The sequence below is a fragment of the Arvicola amphibius genome, chromosome 5, assembly GCF_903992535.2.
Source record: "Arvicola amphibius chromosome 5, mArvAmp1.2, whole genome shotgun sequence".
Lineage (NCBI taxonomy): Eukaryota > Metazoa > Chordata > Mammalia > Rodentia > Cricetidae > Arvicola > Arvicola amphibius.
The window spans coordinates 83,721,122-83,738,926 of NC_052051.1; the positions used below are offsets into that span (position 1 = coordinate 83,721,122).

The 17,805-nt window shown below is 41.2% G+C and overlaps 1 protein-coding gene and 1 non-coding gene across 2 annotated transcripts in view; both read right to left on the reverse strand.

The window, feature by feature from the left end:
* Window positions 1-413: 413 nt before the first annotated feature.
* The window catches only part of Ckap5 (cytoskeleton associated protein 5), a 95,649-nt gene continuing 78,257 nt past the window's right edge, over window positions 414-17,805 (reverse strand). Inside the window, 14 exon segments of the mRNA XM_038331140.2 lie at window positions 414-1,113; window positions 1,278-1,429; window positions 3,172-3,331; window positions 3,736-3,819; window positions 4,236-4,373; window positions 4,456-4,644; window positions 6,012-6,087; window positions 6,514-6,701; window positions 7,576-7,755; window positions 11,534-11,654; window positions 11,857-12,030; window positions 13,322-13,494; window positions 16,830-17,023; window positions 17,556-17,691. Coding sequence (XP_038187068.1) covers window positions 871-1,113; window positions 1,278-1,429; window positions 3,172-3,331; window positions 3,736-3,819; window positions 4,236-4,373; window positions 4,456-4,644; window positions 6,012-6,087; window positions 6,514-6,701; window positions 7,576-7,755; window positions 11,534-11,654; window positions 11,857-12,030; window positions 13,322-13,494; window positions 16,830-17,023; window positions 17,556-17,691 — 2,208 coding nt within the window. The 3' untranslated portion in view covers window positions 414-870.
* LOC119815963 lies at window positions 17,206-17,316 on the reverse strand. Its single transcript, XR_005285634.1, has one exon. It is a non-coding gene; the product is annotated as a small nucleolar RNA SNORD67 (small nucleolar RNA).

Genomic DNA, 17,805 nt, shown 5'->3' on the forward strand with positions numbered 1-17,805 from the left:
AATTAGTCGGGACTGAGGGCAGGAAAGCAGCAAGCTGTCCAGATCCACCAGTGAACCCAGTTTCCCTGGCGTGGGAACTGTTGGCTTGAGTCGAGCTTGAAAGCAATCTCATGTCATCATGCAGCAAAGCAGTAGGACGCTGTTTCTCCATCAACTGGAGACAAGCAGAGGCGGTCACAAACCAAGACTTCAAAACAAGAAGGGACAGACAAGCTTTGTCTGTTCCTTGGGTCTGCATGTGGACAGCAGGCCAGCAAGTATTCTCTTCCCAAGGAGCTACAGCCCCAACCCATGAGTTAAGAAAAAGTGTACCTCAGCAGGTCATGACAAACCCTCTTCTACCCAGCTTTTTTTAAACAGGTGACAGAAAAAGTCCCCAGCACTCCCAGACATGGAGCGTCTTGGGAAATAGGTATAGTTAATGCAAACTTTATTTATAAAAGACTCTTAAATTAGTTGTCTCATGCCATGCATTCATACAGAATACAGTGTCCCTTCAGGGCTACAGGAGAAGAGCTCACAACTCAGAAGGAACTATCAAGAGTTTCTAATGGCTGAAAGCTAGGAAAAATTAGGACAATTTTACAAATGAGCCATTAAAACAAAACAAAAAAAGATCTGGAACCTAGTCTGAGCAGAGGGTGCAGCTGTTTTGAAGTCTGTACACTAACCTAACCCACAGTCAGTCTTCTAGAGGCAGCATTGATGGGGAGAAGCGGAGCTTGTGCAGATCTGCCCACAGCCACTCCTTCCCGTCTGCTATCTGATACACACAACAGTTTGTGTACACGGGGCCTGCAGTGGCCACTTCACACTACAGGGCTTCTAGATTAGTAAGCTAAAGCTGCAGAGTGCTGAGGGACGGCAGCTTCATTTGCGACTGCTCTTTATTCTCTCCAGTCTCTTTTTCAAGTCATCAATGTTAGTTGTGGAGGAGGAGGAGGTGATGGTTCCTGAAGAGTGGGTCTGGCTGGAATCCAGGTCTGAGTGCTGGTGCTGTTCGCGGGACTCCCGCAGCTGTGAGAGCTTGCTGTGGAGCATGTCTGTAGAAGAGGCAACTGGAGGAATTGCTGGTTTGGAGAGCAAAGAGGTCAGTGGAGGTCGGTCATCTTGCTATTGAGAGAAGACAGAGAGACACTGCCTAAGTTCAGGGGAAGCAGTCAAGATGCAACTCTGCCCGAGTGTATAGCGAGGTAAAGCAACTGTACTGTTGGACCAGCCTGCCCTTGACCTGCTGTCACAGCTCCGCATTCCCACACAGAAAGAAAGAACGGTACCTTTGTGTTGTCAAGGCCACACCGTTGTCGAAGAATTTTTAGCCTTTCCAGGTAGACAGACGGTCCCACTTCTTCTCCATTTGTGTTACCTATAGAGGATACTGTGCTCGTGGGGGTGGGCACACACGTGACCTCCATCTGAGAAGAGATGCCTAGAGAGAAAAATGAAGGAAGCTCATGTAGATATCCACATACCCCAACTTCCAGACTGTAAGAGCCAATTTGCTACCAAAGACAACCAATTTCTAGGGTCCACTGGCAAGCATACGTCTAGCACACTAAGTCCCTAACAACAACAACAAAAATTTTAATTTTTTTAATTTTTAATTTTTTAATTTTTTAATCCTGAATGTTTTTACTGTACTTGAAAACTAAACAAATCCACAAAGATCTACCTTGACTTAGTGATACAGGCTAGTCTCAAATATGAAACCTAAACCTTGTTGAAACTTCAAGAACTGATACAAAAGGGCTGTCTGCCTAAACCCTTCGTTATGTAAAGGACTGTATACCAAAAATCACAGGGCTGGCATGGGCAAGTCTAGGTATATGATGAGTACCCAACTCAAACAGGAAGTATGTGGAAGAATTGGTTATGTTTGGGCTGGATGACACAACAGAGAAAGAGTTTTCAAATCTAAAGGGAACAGCAAGGAGCTCAAGGGATAGGTACTACCCATCAACATTCTTGGAGAAGAACAACAATTCATCTCAGTTACCTTGCCCAGTTAATGGGTGCTGGGGATTGGATTTAATTCTTTGTGCGTGCCAGGCCAGCACTCTACAGACTGAACTACATTTTCAGTACTTCCCATGTGGGTTCTAAATATTACCTGAGAGGGAAAGGCACCTAACAAATTATGTTACAAGTGGTATAAATGTACTGGGTGTGGGGCATACCCTTTCAATCTCAGTACCCAGGAGCAAAGGAGGAGGATCTTTGGGAGTTAAAAGGCTTATCTGATCTACATAGTGAGTTGGCAGAGGGTGCTGTCTGGCAGGTAAAGAACAGGCTTAGAAGATTTCAGCAACTGAGATCACAGAATATAAACAAGATCTGAATAAGGACAAGGAATTGGCTAACAGGCTGTCTCTTTTTTATTTTATCGATTTATTTATTGGTTTTGTTGAGACAGGGTTTCTCTGTGAAACAGTCCTAGCTGTTCTGGAACTCGCTTTGGAGACCAGGCTGGTCTCAAACTCACAGAGATCTGTCTGCCTCTGCCTCCCAAGTGCTGGGATTAAAGGCCAGCACCACCACCACGGAGATCAAGGCTCTCTTAGAATCAACAGCACCATATATATGATGACTAGTGCAGAGACTAAGACTAGAAATGTATCGGTGGTAGAGTGTATGTACAAAGCCCTGGCTTTCATACACACACACACACACACACACACACACACACACACACCCCAGAATGACAAAGCCATTACAAAGGTCCTAAGGCATGCATATGTGTCTGTGTTTCAGAAACAGTGAGGGGGTTGGTGGGTCTGGAGAGCAGTAGATGAAGTATCAGAAGTAGCAGGGGAGCAGACAACAAGATTTCTGCCTTCTGGAATATATAGCTGGCAACTCCTGATGCCCTGTGAAAATGTGCACAGGAAAATGAAGGTGGATGCAGGGAGAACATCAGGAGGGCACTCTGCTGCAATGCAGGTAAGAGAGAGTACTTGGTGGGAAACCCCAAGGTGTCAGAGTGGAAGGTCAGAAGAGTGTGGTCACATGATCTGCAGGTGTAGCCAGAGAGTTTCCTGGCAGAGGAAGAGAAGACCAAACACTTTAGTTTTTACCAAACTAAGATAAAGTTGGTACCAGCAAAAACGCCCATGGAGTAAGTAGCTAGCTCACAATCCTTCAGCCTATTTCTGCAAGGAGAGGAAACTACACCTGTGGAAGTGGGGATGCGGCCTTTGCCTTCCCTCTCCATCTCAATCACCCGAAGGCCTCGCTCAACATAACTCTGAAAGAACTGTGAGGAGTTTTTCAGAAATGGTTCGATGTCAGCATCTGAATATTTCTTCTTATATTCATATAACTCTGCTAATCCCTGGTAAAAAAAGAAAAAGGAAGAGGTACGGATGGATGTAAAATCGTGTTCCTTTTCCACAAAGCAGACCACCACCTATTTGGTTAAATCCCGTCCACTCCCCCCTTTCCTCCTCACTTGCTCCATCTATCCCTCCTTCTGGTTTTTTGCAGACAAGGTCTTGGCCCAGAACTTCCTATGTAGATCAAATTGTCCTCAAACTTACAGTGATCTCTTTGCCTCAGCTTCTTGAGTGCTGAGATTACAGCTGTGTACCACAACATCTGCCTTTCTGTTTATTTTTGGTTTTTGAGTCTCACTGTGTAGTTCAGGCTCAAACTTGCAATGTCCTATCCCAGCCTTCCAAGTGCTGTAACTGCTACAAGCTATGTACCCAGTCCTAGGCTCAACCCTTTCATTCTCACCTCTTTAGTGTTCTCCTTAGAGCCAATCTTCTTAAAAATCTCAGCTAAGAAATCATTTACTTTGGCCTTTGATGATTTCTCATCCTAATAAATTGAAAAGCACAAAGAACTGGTTAGAGTTGAATTACTAAAAACAAACAAGAGGATGGGTACTAACAGAAAATACTTCAAAATATGGGCCTTACTGGTATGGTTTTACTGGTAGAGAAAGCCCAGAGCTGCAAAGCTTACAACAGCAACAGTAGTATTCTGGTTATGAGTGCTTCCAGTCTGAGGATCTCACCTCAGCTCTGAGGACCAGCTGACCTATTCCTCCCTGATCAAGCAGAGTTCACAGTGGACTTACCTAGTGTCACAGAAGTCTCTCTCCAGGAATCAAAAAGCATGTGTTCACTACTCCAGTGTTTTGAAATTTTTATGTAAAAAATGGTTATACCAGCAAACCAAAAGACTGATCATTCCAATCCCTAAAATTTCCCCTTGGGAATCAGACTACTCACTATTCGAGAAGCTCCCTTTTCTGTTTCCTTATCAGACTTGCTCCCAGTCTGGTCCATACTGTGCTTCATCATCCGACAGAGGTGGGCCTCCAGCTCCGACTCATTCTTATTGTCAATCATTGTGAGGTGGTCTAGGATCTGAGGGAGACAAGTACATTCCAATGTTAGCAACGGCCCTTCCAGGAAACTGACTCAGAGATGGACTGCTGTTCTCACTCACCTTAGGCCCTTTCAGTTTGCACAAGGTGTGCAGAAGGGTCTTTAGAGTCCTTATAGGAAATTCACTTTTGCATTGCTTCAGTTTCTCTTTGGGAAAGACCTTCATGAAAATGTGGATGTCCAGAAGAATTCTGTCTAGGTTGATGCTGTTGATGGTATCAGGCAATAGTCGAACCATTCTCCATAGACACTATAAAAATAAGAAATAAGAAGCTGGAGGGATGACTCAGCAGTTAAAATCACTGGCTGCTCTTCTAGAAAACCCAGGTTCACTTTCCAGCACCGACATGACAGCTCACAACTGTCTGGAACTCCAGTTCCAGTGGATTCAATACCACACAGACACACTCAGATAAAAACACCAATGCATATAGAATAAATAAGCCATTATAAAATAAAACAAAAAAATGGGGATAATTTATCACCATTTTTTCAAATTCAAGGTTATTTTTTAAATGTGTGTTTGTTATCTATGTGTATCCTGATTTATTATGTGTGTGTATGTGGGTGGAGATCAGAGGTTGACATAGGGTATTATTCTCTATTACTTTCTATTATGAGACAGTCTCTCATTAACCTGGACCTTGCTGATTCAGCTAGGCTGGTTGGCTAGCTAGCAAGGCCCAGGTAACCTTCTCACCTGGCTTTGTTTAGGTGTTGGGGACAAGGACATTTTAAATATTAAAAAAAAAAAATGTTTAAATTCTGTCTTGAGTTTTCTTAGTACCTGAGAAGAGTAGTTCAGATTGTTTAAACCAAATCTAATCTAAGGAAGGACAATTGTACAGCACTACAGTACCAGAAGAACGTCACACTTATCTTCATCAAAGATTAAACACACATTCCTCTTCCTCAGAAAGAAATATGCCTAATCAAATGTCTTGCCTTTACTTTCTACAAGGCTGGCCATAACTTGCTATGCACCTGAGCTTGGTCCTTATGCTTCACTTTCTTTCTTTCTTTCTTTCTTTCTTTCTTTCTTTCTTTCTTTCTTTTTTTTTTCTTTTTTTTTTTTTGGTTTTTCGAGACAGGGTTTCTCTGTAGCTTTGGAGCCTGTCCTGGAACAAGCTCTTGTAGACCAGGCTGGCCTTGAACTCACAGAGGTCTGCTTGTCTCTGCCTCCCTAGTGCTGGGGTTAGAGGTGTGCACCACCACTGCCAGGCCCTTATCCATTTTTTTTTTAAAATAGCCTTGCTGTGTCACTCCCACTGAACTGTGTATCTCAGGCTGGTCTTGACTCCTATCTTCCTGCTTCAGCCTCCTGCAGCCTCCTGTGTTCTAGAATTTCAATTGTTACCATGCCTGGCTTACCATTTATGTTTTCCAGAAGTACCTTAGTTGATTTCCGTCAATGTTGTAATTTGAATTTATTTCCCAGAAAGTGAGTTCAAGGTCAACCTGGTTTACTGGTTTACAGAGGGAGTTCCAGGACAGCCAAAAAAAAAAAAAAAAAACCAAAAAACAAAAAACACCCAAAAATCCAGAACAAAACAACAACAACAAAAAGAAAGTGATTTTATCTTTGAAAGACAAGAGATAAAATCATTTCAATTTTACCTTCATAACAAGCTCTGAGTATTTGGGAGAAGTAGCTGTTGCTAGCAGGCTGTCCTGAAGTAAAACAAGCAGGGCACTGGAATAACAAATAGCATTAATAAATCTTAAATCTTCATGTTTTTCCCCCAAGAAAGGGTTTCTAAGAGACAAATGTAATGATAGGACTATAACTAAAACATTTTACTGTCCTGCTCTAGAAAAGTCAGATGTTGTTACTAGTTTTAGACTGAATTACACTTGATTCACTTAGAAAAAAGTAACAAATCATCTAACCAGGCAAACTTAAAAGTTACAATAGACTTTGATCCTCTTGCCTGTCCTTGAGTGGAGGATCTCAGGGCTAGGATTACAGGAATGAGCCACTGTGCTGGGTTTAGCAAGTGCTGTGGAGCAAACCCAGGACTGTGCATGCTGGGCAAGTACTACCAACTGAGCCACACCCTTATACGTGCAAACAAATGAGAGGCTTTCCCAATTTTTACTGATGAGTGTATAAATATACCTGAGGATATTGGTCTGGTCAGATTTCTCCAAAACCTTCACCACCAAGAGGTTCACAGAACGAATCACCTGTTGTCCTTCCTCAAGATCTTCGATCCGAGAATCCAGCATTAATGTGATCAGGCCATGCATCAAATCCTTCAGTACCCCGGTGGAGGCTTCCCGGGCCAGGCTCTCCATCTGAAACAGCTACCCAGTCCTGACTGTGTTAGGGAGGTTAAAACTCAATATATGGGACAAAGAAGAAAAGCACAGTTGGTATATTCTAGTCAATATTCAGCTCTCTCTCATTATATATGTATATGTAGACACAGGCCTAGCTGACCACTACTTTAAACTCTAAGTCCCACGTGCGAGGATTACAATGCTTCTATCAACACACCTGGCATAATTACAATGTGTTTTTAAAATACCCAGGCTGTCAAAAAAAAGAAAGAAAAGAAGAACTAAGCATTTTACTTTATATCCTAAATTAAGGAATTCTTGAGTAAACGTGTGTGCTGCTGACATAGTCCACATCAAGGGATCTAGTCTCAGCCCTAACAGAGTGGCAAAGTCTTCTCCATGTGAGACACAAGAGGGAAACGGCAAAGCCTTCCTTAGGGGTCAGAGTGTGGGTGTTGATATTATGTTCACAGCCTGAAGACTACTCCCCTATAGAGACTGCTCCTAAAGAGATTACCATGCCTGTGTCCTTTATCCAGCCATGTAACCTAACTCCTGTGTCTCCTGCTTATCTGTGTACAACAGCCCACCTCTCTGTTCAACTCTATGTGATAAACATGTTGGATTTCTGGGGTGCTGAGGTCTCCCCATCCAGACCACTCCATGCTGTATTTCTGTCTTTCCTTCACTCCGCGTCTTCTCCAGTTGTGCTGGATGAGGCACTAAGCACTTAGCACTTAGGAAATACTCAGTGGTAAAAGTGAAAACTGGCTAAATGACTCAGAGAATTCTACCCAGAGACACAGGTCTCACATGGACATCAGCACTGACTCTGGCTTGAGAACCTAGATGGACCGACAGAGCTAAGAGAAACTCTACTTCTGTAGAAATGTCTTACCGAAATCATGTTGCCAATGATACAGCTATACAACTTAATGATTTCATCCTTGTCCAACTTCTCATCTGCCATATGTGTGCTGTAGATGAGTCTTAGCTGCATGAACGTCGCGATCAGAAACTGATCAATGTGGCCAGACATAGCTTCAGCTTTGTCTTCCTGCCTCAGGACCTCATCAATCTGATAATAAAAATTCCAAGCTGTAGTTTCCAAGCTTTATGAGTGGCAAAAAGACAGTATAAGACACCTTTCCTTAGGAAAATTCATTAGCAAAGTGCTTATTTTACCTAATTTTATAAATAATTAGTCCTTAAGAATTCAACTATTCAATACATTTTTACTGAGCAACTTAGTATTAAGTAAATAAGTCAGAGACTCTGTTCTAAGAGGCTTACTGTCTAATTCAGGGAATAATCCCTATGCTTAAATATTCAATTTATTAAGAGAATTTTTTTGTATTTTAGATAGTTTTAATATTAAACCTTTCATAAAAAAATCAAGAGTAGCTGCACATATCTATAGTTTTAGCTCTTTGAAGCTGAGGAAGCAGGAGAATTTTAAATCTGAGTTCAGACTAGGCTATACTGCCAAGTTCCAGGATATTCTGAGCTACAGAGTGAGAACCTGCCTTTAAACAAAAACAACAAGAATAAGGCTGGAGAGATGGCTCTGCTGTTCCAGAGGTTTTGAGTTCAATTCCCAGCTACCACAAGGTGACTCACAACCATAATGAAATCTGGTGTCCTCTTCTGACCTACAGGTATACATGCAGACAGAATTGTACACATAATAAATCTTTAAAAAAAAGAACAAAAACCTTAAACTTAGTAGGAAGATGCTCTGCCATTGAGCTCTTTATATGAAGACCACCTTCCTACTAAGTTTAAGATTAAGGCCCAGCGGTTTGATCCCGAGAACTGTCCAACAAAATTTAAAGACAAAACAATCTCAACAATTAAAAAAAATGAAGGAAAGTAACAAGCAAAAGATCCCATTTACCAGATGAGGTTCAGAGAGCTCAGATTATTTATTCAGTCTAAACCAAAAACTCAGATTTTTCATGTTCAATGTATTTTCCTAGGGTCTTGTGTATGTTAGGCATATAAAGCAGATTTTTATAGTTGCACACATAATGCTGAGAAAGTACATACACTATATATTGGTCTTCCTTTTTAGCAGGGTTGCCATGCTGCACAACTCCACTAGGGCACCAGTTATACAGATGCAAGGCAAATACCTCCCAGTGTCGGTCTGACTCTCATTAATCTCTCCATGTATGCCTACTCCATAAACACCGCCTTCAGTGGGACAGTTCAATGTTCCCATATGCACACCATAAATGCACACTGCATTTTTAGGGAGGGTGATTTCCCCTCTTTTACTAAATTAACTAACATTAAAGGTAGATATATATTCTTTCATATTTATAGTATTATAGTCTTATATTTTCTATAATTATTATACAGCACTGTATATATAGAGGTTTTGGGGCACATTTATTATACAAAGGTTATATGTACTTTTTTGCACCTAACTTTCTTTTCCATTGTTCTGGGAGAGAGGGCCTCACTATGTAGATCTGGCTGTCCTGGAACTCACTGTGTAAACCAGGTTGCCTTTGAACTCACACCTACACACCTGCCTCAGTGTCAGTGTTGGGGTTAAAGGCATGCACTACCACCCCCAACTTGTATCTGGTTTTCTAGTTCAGTGGGAATTATGAAATTTCTAAAGTCAAAGGAATAAACAACTTTATTTTGGAGAGCAGCATAAGGAACGGAGAGATGTCTGGTCTGGTATTCTCATGGAATCTCAGAACTGCCTTTAACTCTAGTTCTGAGAAATCTAATGCCCCCTTCTGGCTTCTGTAGGCACCAACCAGGCACACATATATGCTCATGAATATATATGCAGGGAAAACACTTAAACACACACATAAAAAAGAAAAATACCTTAAAACAGTGGTTCTCTGCTGGGCAGTGGAGACACACACCTTTAATCCCAACGCACTGAGGGCAGGTGGATCTTTGAATTCAAGGACAGCCTAAACTACAAGTGAGTTCCAAGACTGCCAGAGCAATCAGAGAAACCCTATCTCAAAAAAAAAAAAAAAAAAACCCAGTAGTTCTCAACCTTCCTAATGCTGCAACCCATTAATATCGTTCCTTATGTTGTAATGACATTGTTACTCTGTAACTGTAATTTTGCTACTGTTTATGATGTAAGTATCTGATATACAACCCCTGTGGAGGTTGCCACCCACAAGTTGAGAACCGCTGCCTTAAAATAAAAAAAAAATTAAAAGAAACCAGCATAAGAGCTTATGCATTTATCAAAATGTCCAATCATGCCTTTACTGATAACTTTTCAGTGTTTCTAGTTTAGCCAGTTATCTACTGTATATTACAATAAACAAATTAAAATCTCTGTGTGTATATATCCTTATGTGCTTGCATTTTCATTTGTGGGAGAGGGGATTGTCATTTCTTAGAGGAAGTAGAGACTCAACTGAGGCCTTACACATGCTAAGCACACACTGTACCAACGAGCTACACTTTCAGTTCGTGTAGGTAGGTACTTTAAAAATGCACTACTGCATCTGGCATAGTGGTGCATGCCTTTAATACCAGCGTGCAGAGGCAGAGGTGTTCGATCTCTGAGTTCAAGGCTAGCCTGATCCACATGGCTAGTTTCAGAACAGCCAGAGATGTTGTCTCAAACAAAACCAAACAAAAATGTAATAACAACTAATGTCTCAATTTTTTGTTGTGTAGCATGTGTGTAACAGCCCTGGCTGTCCTAGAAGCTCTTCTGTAGACCAGGCTAGCCTTGAGCTAAGAGATCTGTGTTGGTCTCTGCCTCCCAAATGCTGGGATTAAAGGTGTACAACATCACAACCACCACTCAATTTTATCTTTTTTTTTTTTTTTTTTTTTTTTTTTTTGAGACAAGGTCTCTATGTAGCTTTGGAACCTGTTCCTAGAACTAGTTCTTGCAGACCAGTAGACCAAGCTGGCCTCCGGTCTCTAATTTTAAGAAATGTGACTCAATTTCTTTGTGTGTGGGTTTTTTTTTTATTTAACCGGTCTGTATCTAACCAATCTCCTGTTTCTGCCTTCAGTCCTTCCGGATGACGTCCCTTTTCTGGTCTGGCTGTGACGCCACCCTATAAATACATTTCTTAATTCTTCACTTTGCTTGGGGTCCAAACACTTAACAGGCAGTCCCCTTGTATATTTCTTCACTGTTCTTAGGAACTGATGTTCAATTATGTGTCAACGTTCTTTTATGAACACTTTCCTCATAAGCCACTGGGCTTTTACCTTCTTACTCTGAGCTTATATGGTTCTCCACCCATAACCATTGTTACCACAGTGGACGCAAAACTACTTCTTCCCTATCTATACCTCTAAAACTGACTGTTAGGTAAGAAATGATTAAAATAATAAATATTACATATATAGCTTCTGGCGGGGGCGGCTGAAGAACTAGCTCAGGATTGAGAACACTGGCTCTTCTTCCAGAGGACCTGGGTTTGATTCCCAGCACCTGCATGGTAGTTCACAATTGTCTGTAACTCCAGCTCCAGGGGATCTGAGGCAAATGATGGCTAAGAAGGCCCTGTGTCCTTTAAAAAAAAAAAAATCAAGAAAATACCGAACACTGCCAGGTAGTGATGGTGCATTCCTTTAATCCCAGCACTTGGGAGGCAGATCTGTGAGTTCGAGGTCAGCCTGGTCTACAGAGCTAGTTGCTAGTTCCAGGACAGCTATGGCTGTTGCACAGTGAAACCCTGTCTCAAAAAAACCAAACCAAACCAAACCAAACCAAACCAACAAAAAACCCTGAACCCTGCCTGTACGCTTTAGCACCGTGACTCTACTAGTGAGTAATCCATTATCTTACAAGTCTCTGCATCCATCAGTGGAATCACTATTATGGGACATATTCCATTTACCTGCGTCAGAGCTTGGATACTTGTGTTGATGTCACCACTGGCTACTTGGGAGATAATGAAATTAATAGTAGATGCTGTATTACTGTGCATGTCATCAAAATGTGGAGAAACAGCCCGGATCCTAGACAGTAGATCAAAAGGAAAAACTCAATTTGTATTACGAAACATTTCAATTAGTGAGAATTATGGGACAGATTTCAGTGATGATGTCACTATGAGGCAGGTAGTAATCAATTCTAGGAAGTCTTAACTGCGGGCTCTTTTCAGGTATGTACTCTAATGATCATGGGCTGTTCATATTTAAACTAAGAGGCTGAACTTACTTAGGTTCGGGAATAAGGACAGGTTCAAAGATGTCATCAAGTTTGTGCTGGACAAGCTCTGGCATTTCACATCGGACTGTACCATTGTCATTCTCAATCTCATCCAAATCCAGCTGGAATTCTCGGCGAACCATCTGCGATGCTTCGGGATGCCCACTCATGCTTCGAGCTTGGCTAAAGGAAGCAAAAAGAGACTCCTGAACTAAGAGGGATTTCTTAACACAAAGATAATATTAGCACCGCTAGCTGCTCTAAAGCTTCAAGACAGATGTTCAACTTCTGGTTTCAGCCCCTCTGAAGTATTTAAATTCCTGAGTATAAGGAAAGTGCCTGAAGTAACAACACTGGTTCAGGATTATCCTGGACAGCTGGCAACTTTAATCTGTGCTTACATTTCTGGCTAAGTGTATTATCTCTAATTTTCCAAGGTTGACAAACCTTGTATTTTTATTCCATTTGGAGAAGAAAATACTTATATAGACTCAAAACCCACTACCATGAGCAAAAGTATTAAAATAATGTAGACTGGGTTGTTCCCTACCCTTACCATAAAATTAGCCAATGTTCAAGTTCTAATCATAGGCCTCTTAGGCAGTTTTTAGCGGTATTTCCTTTTTTTTAAATATATACTCTAAAAGATAGCCATTACTTTTTAAAGAAGTCACTCGTGATAGGACAGGGTCAGTATTATATAGTTATGCAAAATTTCCAAATTCAAAATGGTTAAAAATATGCTTGAGGCACAGCTTAAAATAATGCTGTCTTTTTTAGAAGGCAGTATTTTGAGTCCCTTAAGCCAATTCTGTGATGCATGCATCTTATTTAGTCTTATCTCATGAACTAGGGCTGGAAATGGTGGTGTATACTTTTAATCCCAGCAGTCTGGGAAGCAGAGGCAGGCAGATCAAAGTGAGTTCAAGGCCAGTCTGGTCTACATAGCTCCAAGACAGCCAGGACTACATAGACTCTGTTTCAAAAAGCCAAAATAACAACAACAACAACATCAACAACAAGTAACAACAAAAAACTAAAAACAAAAACCAGGAATGTAAGCACAACCAAATATAAAAAGACTTCCATGGAAGGCCTGATATTGATGGCCACCTTCTGCTGCCCTGTTGTAAAAGCTAGGCACTCTTCAGAGGGGACGAATCCATGTCAGAAGTTAGAAAGATATAAGAGCCCTGCTAATGAGAAATTAGCAGGCAGTACTTACATCCTATAAGTGCGATACATAATTCTGTCCACGGAAAAGCAGTGAAAGAAGGCACAAGACCATTTAGAAGTGGTTTTGAGACAAAGACAAAGACAATGAAGAATGAAAGATTAAACATTTGTTTATAAGACATTTAACCCAGACTCTGCCATGCATGACAGTGACACAAACTCCAGACTATGTTACAGGACAAGCTCTGCGCACACAAAGCTAAGTCCGTAGAGCAGACAACTATCTATATCCACATACTTCAGTTTGGAGGACATGTCTTCAGCTGGTCCCTTTCGTAGCATGTTGGCATTAGAGTTTATATTCTGTGCGCGCTGAGGTTTCTCTTCAGCCTGTTTCACTGGTACAGCAGAGGGTCTCTTTGCTGACCGCTTTATTCTCTCCTCCAGCATGCTCATGTCCTTCTCTGAAAGCTGTAAAAATTCAAACTATTAGCACACCCACTTACTAAAATACAAGTCCTAGTTGAAGGACTCCAAGCCCAGTATGGGAGAACAAGTATTTTACCCCAGCACTGGGAGGGAGAGGTAAGCAGATCTGAGTTTGAGCCAGCATGGTCTACAAATTGATTTCCAAGACAGCCAGAGTTGTTGTTACACAGAGAAACCCTGTCCCGAAAACAACAACAACAACAACAACAACAAAAAAAAAAAAAAAAAAAAAAAAAAAAAGGGAAGAAAGAATGTACTGGGTTGGTTTTGCTTTGGGTTTTTGTTTGTTTGTTTTTTCCAAGACAGGGTTTCTCTGTGTGGCCTTGGCTGTTCTTGGGGCTGTGCAGAACAGGTTGGCCTCAAACTCAGAGATCTCCCTACCCCTGCCTGACAAGTGTTGGGATTAAAGGTGTGGACCACCACTGCCAAGCTCCCGGCTCTAATTTCAAGAAATGTGACTCCTGCTAGGTGGTGGTGACGCACGCCTTTAATCACAGCACTTGGCAGGCGGGCAGAGGCAGGCGGGTCTCAGTGAGTGGACTACAAAGTGAGTTCCGGGACAGTCAGGACTGTTACAAAGAAACCCAGTCTCAAAAAACAAAACAAAACAAAAAAAGAAATGTTGACTCCCTTTTTTATTTAACCAATCTCCTATTTCTGCCTCCATCCCTTCCCCATGGCATCCCTTTTCTGGTTTGCCTGTGACTCCTCCTTATGAATGATACTTCTCAATTTCTTCACATGGATTGGGACCTAACACTTAATAGGCAGGTCCCTTGCATAGAGATCTACTCTTCACTATTCTTCATAACTGACATTCAATTATGTGTCAATGTTCTTTTATGGACACTTTCCTCATAACCACCAGGCTGGATTTAATCACAAGTGCTGGGATTAATGGCATGTGCTACTACTGCCCAGGCTGGTTTTGCTTATTTTTAAGATTTTATCTTTTTATATGTATGAACATCTTCTTGAAGATACTTATGTGCACCACATGCGTGCCTGATGCCAAGAGGCCAAGAATTGGGCACAGATCTTCTAGAACTGGAGTTAAAGCTGGGTGTAGTGGTACACTTGGGAGGCAGAGGCAGGAGGGCTGAGTTTGAGGTCAGCCTGGTCTATAAAGCAAGTTCCAGGACAGCCAGGAACTTTAATCCCAACTTTAAAAAAAAAAAAAAAAACCCAAAACAAACAAACAAACAAAAAACCCTGGAGTTACATGATTGTGGGACACCACTGGGTCTGGGACCTAAACTCAGGTCCTGTGCAAGAGTGCTGGGCTTAAAGGGGTGCAACACCAGCCACCACTGCCTGACTCACTACTACATCATTTCTAAAAGGGCTTCTATGCATTTTTATTTATTCTTTTGGTGTCTGAGTGTGTGTGTGTGTGTGTGTGTGTGTGTGTGCGCGCGCGCGCGCGCACGCTCACACACACACACAGCACAGCACTCATATAAAGGCTAGAGGGGATCTTGGGAGGTGATTCTTTCCTTTGAGGCTGCAGGTTTGCTGTGAGATGACCTTTCCCACTGAATTATCTCACTAGCCTCAAATCACTACAGGAGTAAGTTAACTACCATTAATATCTGCATAGCTATAGCAATAACATAGGAAAGAAAAGGACACAAAAGGAAATATTAATAACTATAATAAAAAAGCTAAAGAGTTAGGGTAGTGATGGCTGTTCAGTTGTAGTATGTTTGCCTAGCACGCACAGAGAATCATACACATTGAAAACAGTGACACAGACACACAGCAGTGATTTTATCACCAGGACATAGGGACAGACCAGAAGTTCAAGGTCTTAGGCTAGTCATGCAAGTCTTTAATCCCAGCACTGAGGGGTGGAAGGTGAGGGAAGAGAAAGATCTCTGTTCCAGGTCAGCCTGGTTAGAATGTTGAGCTGAAGGACTATTACACAGAGTAACCTTGTCTCTAAATAAATAAAGAAAAAAGTTCAATGTATCCATTGGCTACATTGTGAGTTTGAGTCTGGCCTGAGATATATTAAACTATCTTAAAAAAAGAAAAAAACCAGTAAAAAGTTAATCAAGTTTCTTTATTTTGCACTATTAAAAAACTGTCTATAAGTAAGACTTTTTGCCTTTGGTCCTTTGCAAACTTCTACCTGTTTTACGTCCTTCACTTGTCATAGTATTTTTCATCAGATAATGGAAACACAACCATTTAAAGTGTAGTGTATAACAATGGTGCTACTAGAGCACTGATGACGTGGGAAATCCTATATGTGTTGATCTATTGGTTAATGAATAAAGAAGTTGCTTGGTCCTACAACAGGGCAGAGTAGAGCTGGGGTTGGGAGGACAATTAAACTGAATGCTGGGAGAAAGTAGGCAGAGTCAAAGAGATGCCATGTAGCTGACAAGGAGACAGATGCCGGAACCTTACTGGTAAACCAGGAGCCTCATGATAAAATATAAAATAATAGGATGGGTTAATTTAAGATGTAAGAGCTAGCTAGAGTTGGGTGGTGGTGGCACATGCTTTTAATCCCAGCACTTGGGAGGTAGAGACAGGTGAATCTCTGAGTTCGAGGCCACCTGGTCTATGAGAGCTAGTTCCAGGACAGGCTCCAAAACTACAGAGAAATCCTGTCTCGAAAAACCAATGATAATAATGATGACGACGATGATGATGATGATGATGATGATAATGATGATAATGATAATGATAAAAGAGCTAGCTAGAAATATGCTTAAGCTATTGGCCAAACAGTTTCTGTGTGATTATTTGTGTCTGGGCAGCAGGGAAACAAACAAGCAGCCCCCGTTTACACTTTACCAGAGCAAAGTGCTAAGGTTAAGCCAATAATAATGACTGGGAACTAATGTGCCTGGAAAAGAAGCACATGGCTGAAGGTTGAGACTCTGATCCTTTATCCAACGTTGTTCCCACGATTCGACTTGTTAACTATAAACAAAGTACATTAAAAAACAAACAAAAAAATTCACAGAGCAGACTGCCATACAAAATTTAAAATCCAGGCTAGCTCAGATTTCTTGATTCAAAAATAGTTCTCATGTCTTACGCAAACCCCTGTAAATTAAAAAAAAAAAAAAAAAAAAAAAGGTGATTTTTTTTAAAGTTAAGCCCAGCAGAAATATCCAACATCAAATGAAAATACCCAAAACATGTAACTGGATTCTGGGTATCGTGAGAGGCTAAGTTTATAACTGCTTTTATAACTGCTAAAACTCAGGTGGAGTTGAGATGGCAGAAATCTCAGCAACTAAGAAATCTTGGAATACCTTTCACAGCATACTGACAAGGCATATAGAAATGTCACTCACATTTCCGATCAGCTTGAACACCTGATCTCCATGTACGTTGTATACTGTTACAATGGTGTTGAGGGCAGCATTCCGCACAGCATTGTCTCGGTCTCCTATGTGAATAGCTATTTCCTTTAAGGCTTTTCCTGGGGTTGGCTGACAAACATTCATACCATAGGACTCAACTAGGCAACCTAGTTCTTCCAGGCACTCTATTGAGGAAGAAAGACTAGATTAATGAGACCTAAAAATGTTTGGTATATAGGTTTCTACAAACTTTAGGCACACATATAGTGCTAAAATCTTATTCTGGTTCTTTCTAATTTCTTTTTCCTTTACACTGTCACATACCAATGAAACAATGGTGTTATAAATGTCCATGATAGGTTATACCTGTGAGTCAGATGGCCCCTGTGCACTTGATTTTGTCACCAGTGTGGTACTGAGTGGTGCCTGTATCACCTGATACTATAGCTCCACCAATGTGCACCTCATCACTCTCACAGTATGAATAAGAAAGCTGGAAGCAGCTACACAGACACTAAACAAATTCCATTGCTTATTTATAAACGATTGTTGAGAATCACTTACTCAAAGACTTGTACCTTAACTTTAATCTGGGAGGGCTAAAGCCACAGAACTTAGTGCCTCAGACAATAGCACTCATCTAGCATGTCTGAGGCTCTGAGATTAGCTCTCAGCAACTCTATAAAGATAGGTGGACAGACAGATGCTTTGCTTCACCTGCTCTCTGCTTAGAGTTTTTTGATTTGGTTCCTTCCATGATGAAGGGGAACATCTTGCTGGCTGGATAGACAAGGCACATCCGGTTCAGGATGGCACGGACATCTTTACGAATGACATCCTTTGGTTCTCCGACCTGGTCAACAAGAAATAATAAAGACCTTTTCTGAGTGTGATGGTTATTTCATGCATTACTGTATTTTGAACTCACTTAAGGGTGAGTTGAAAGGAGGTACCATTATACAATAAA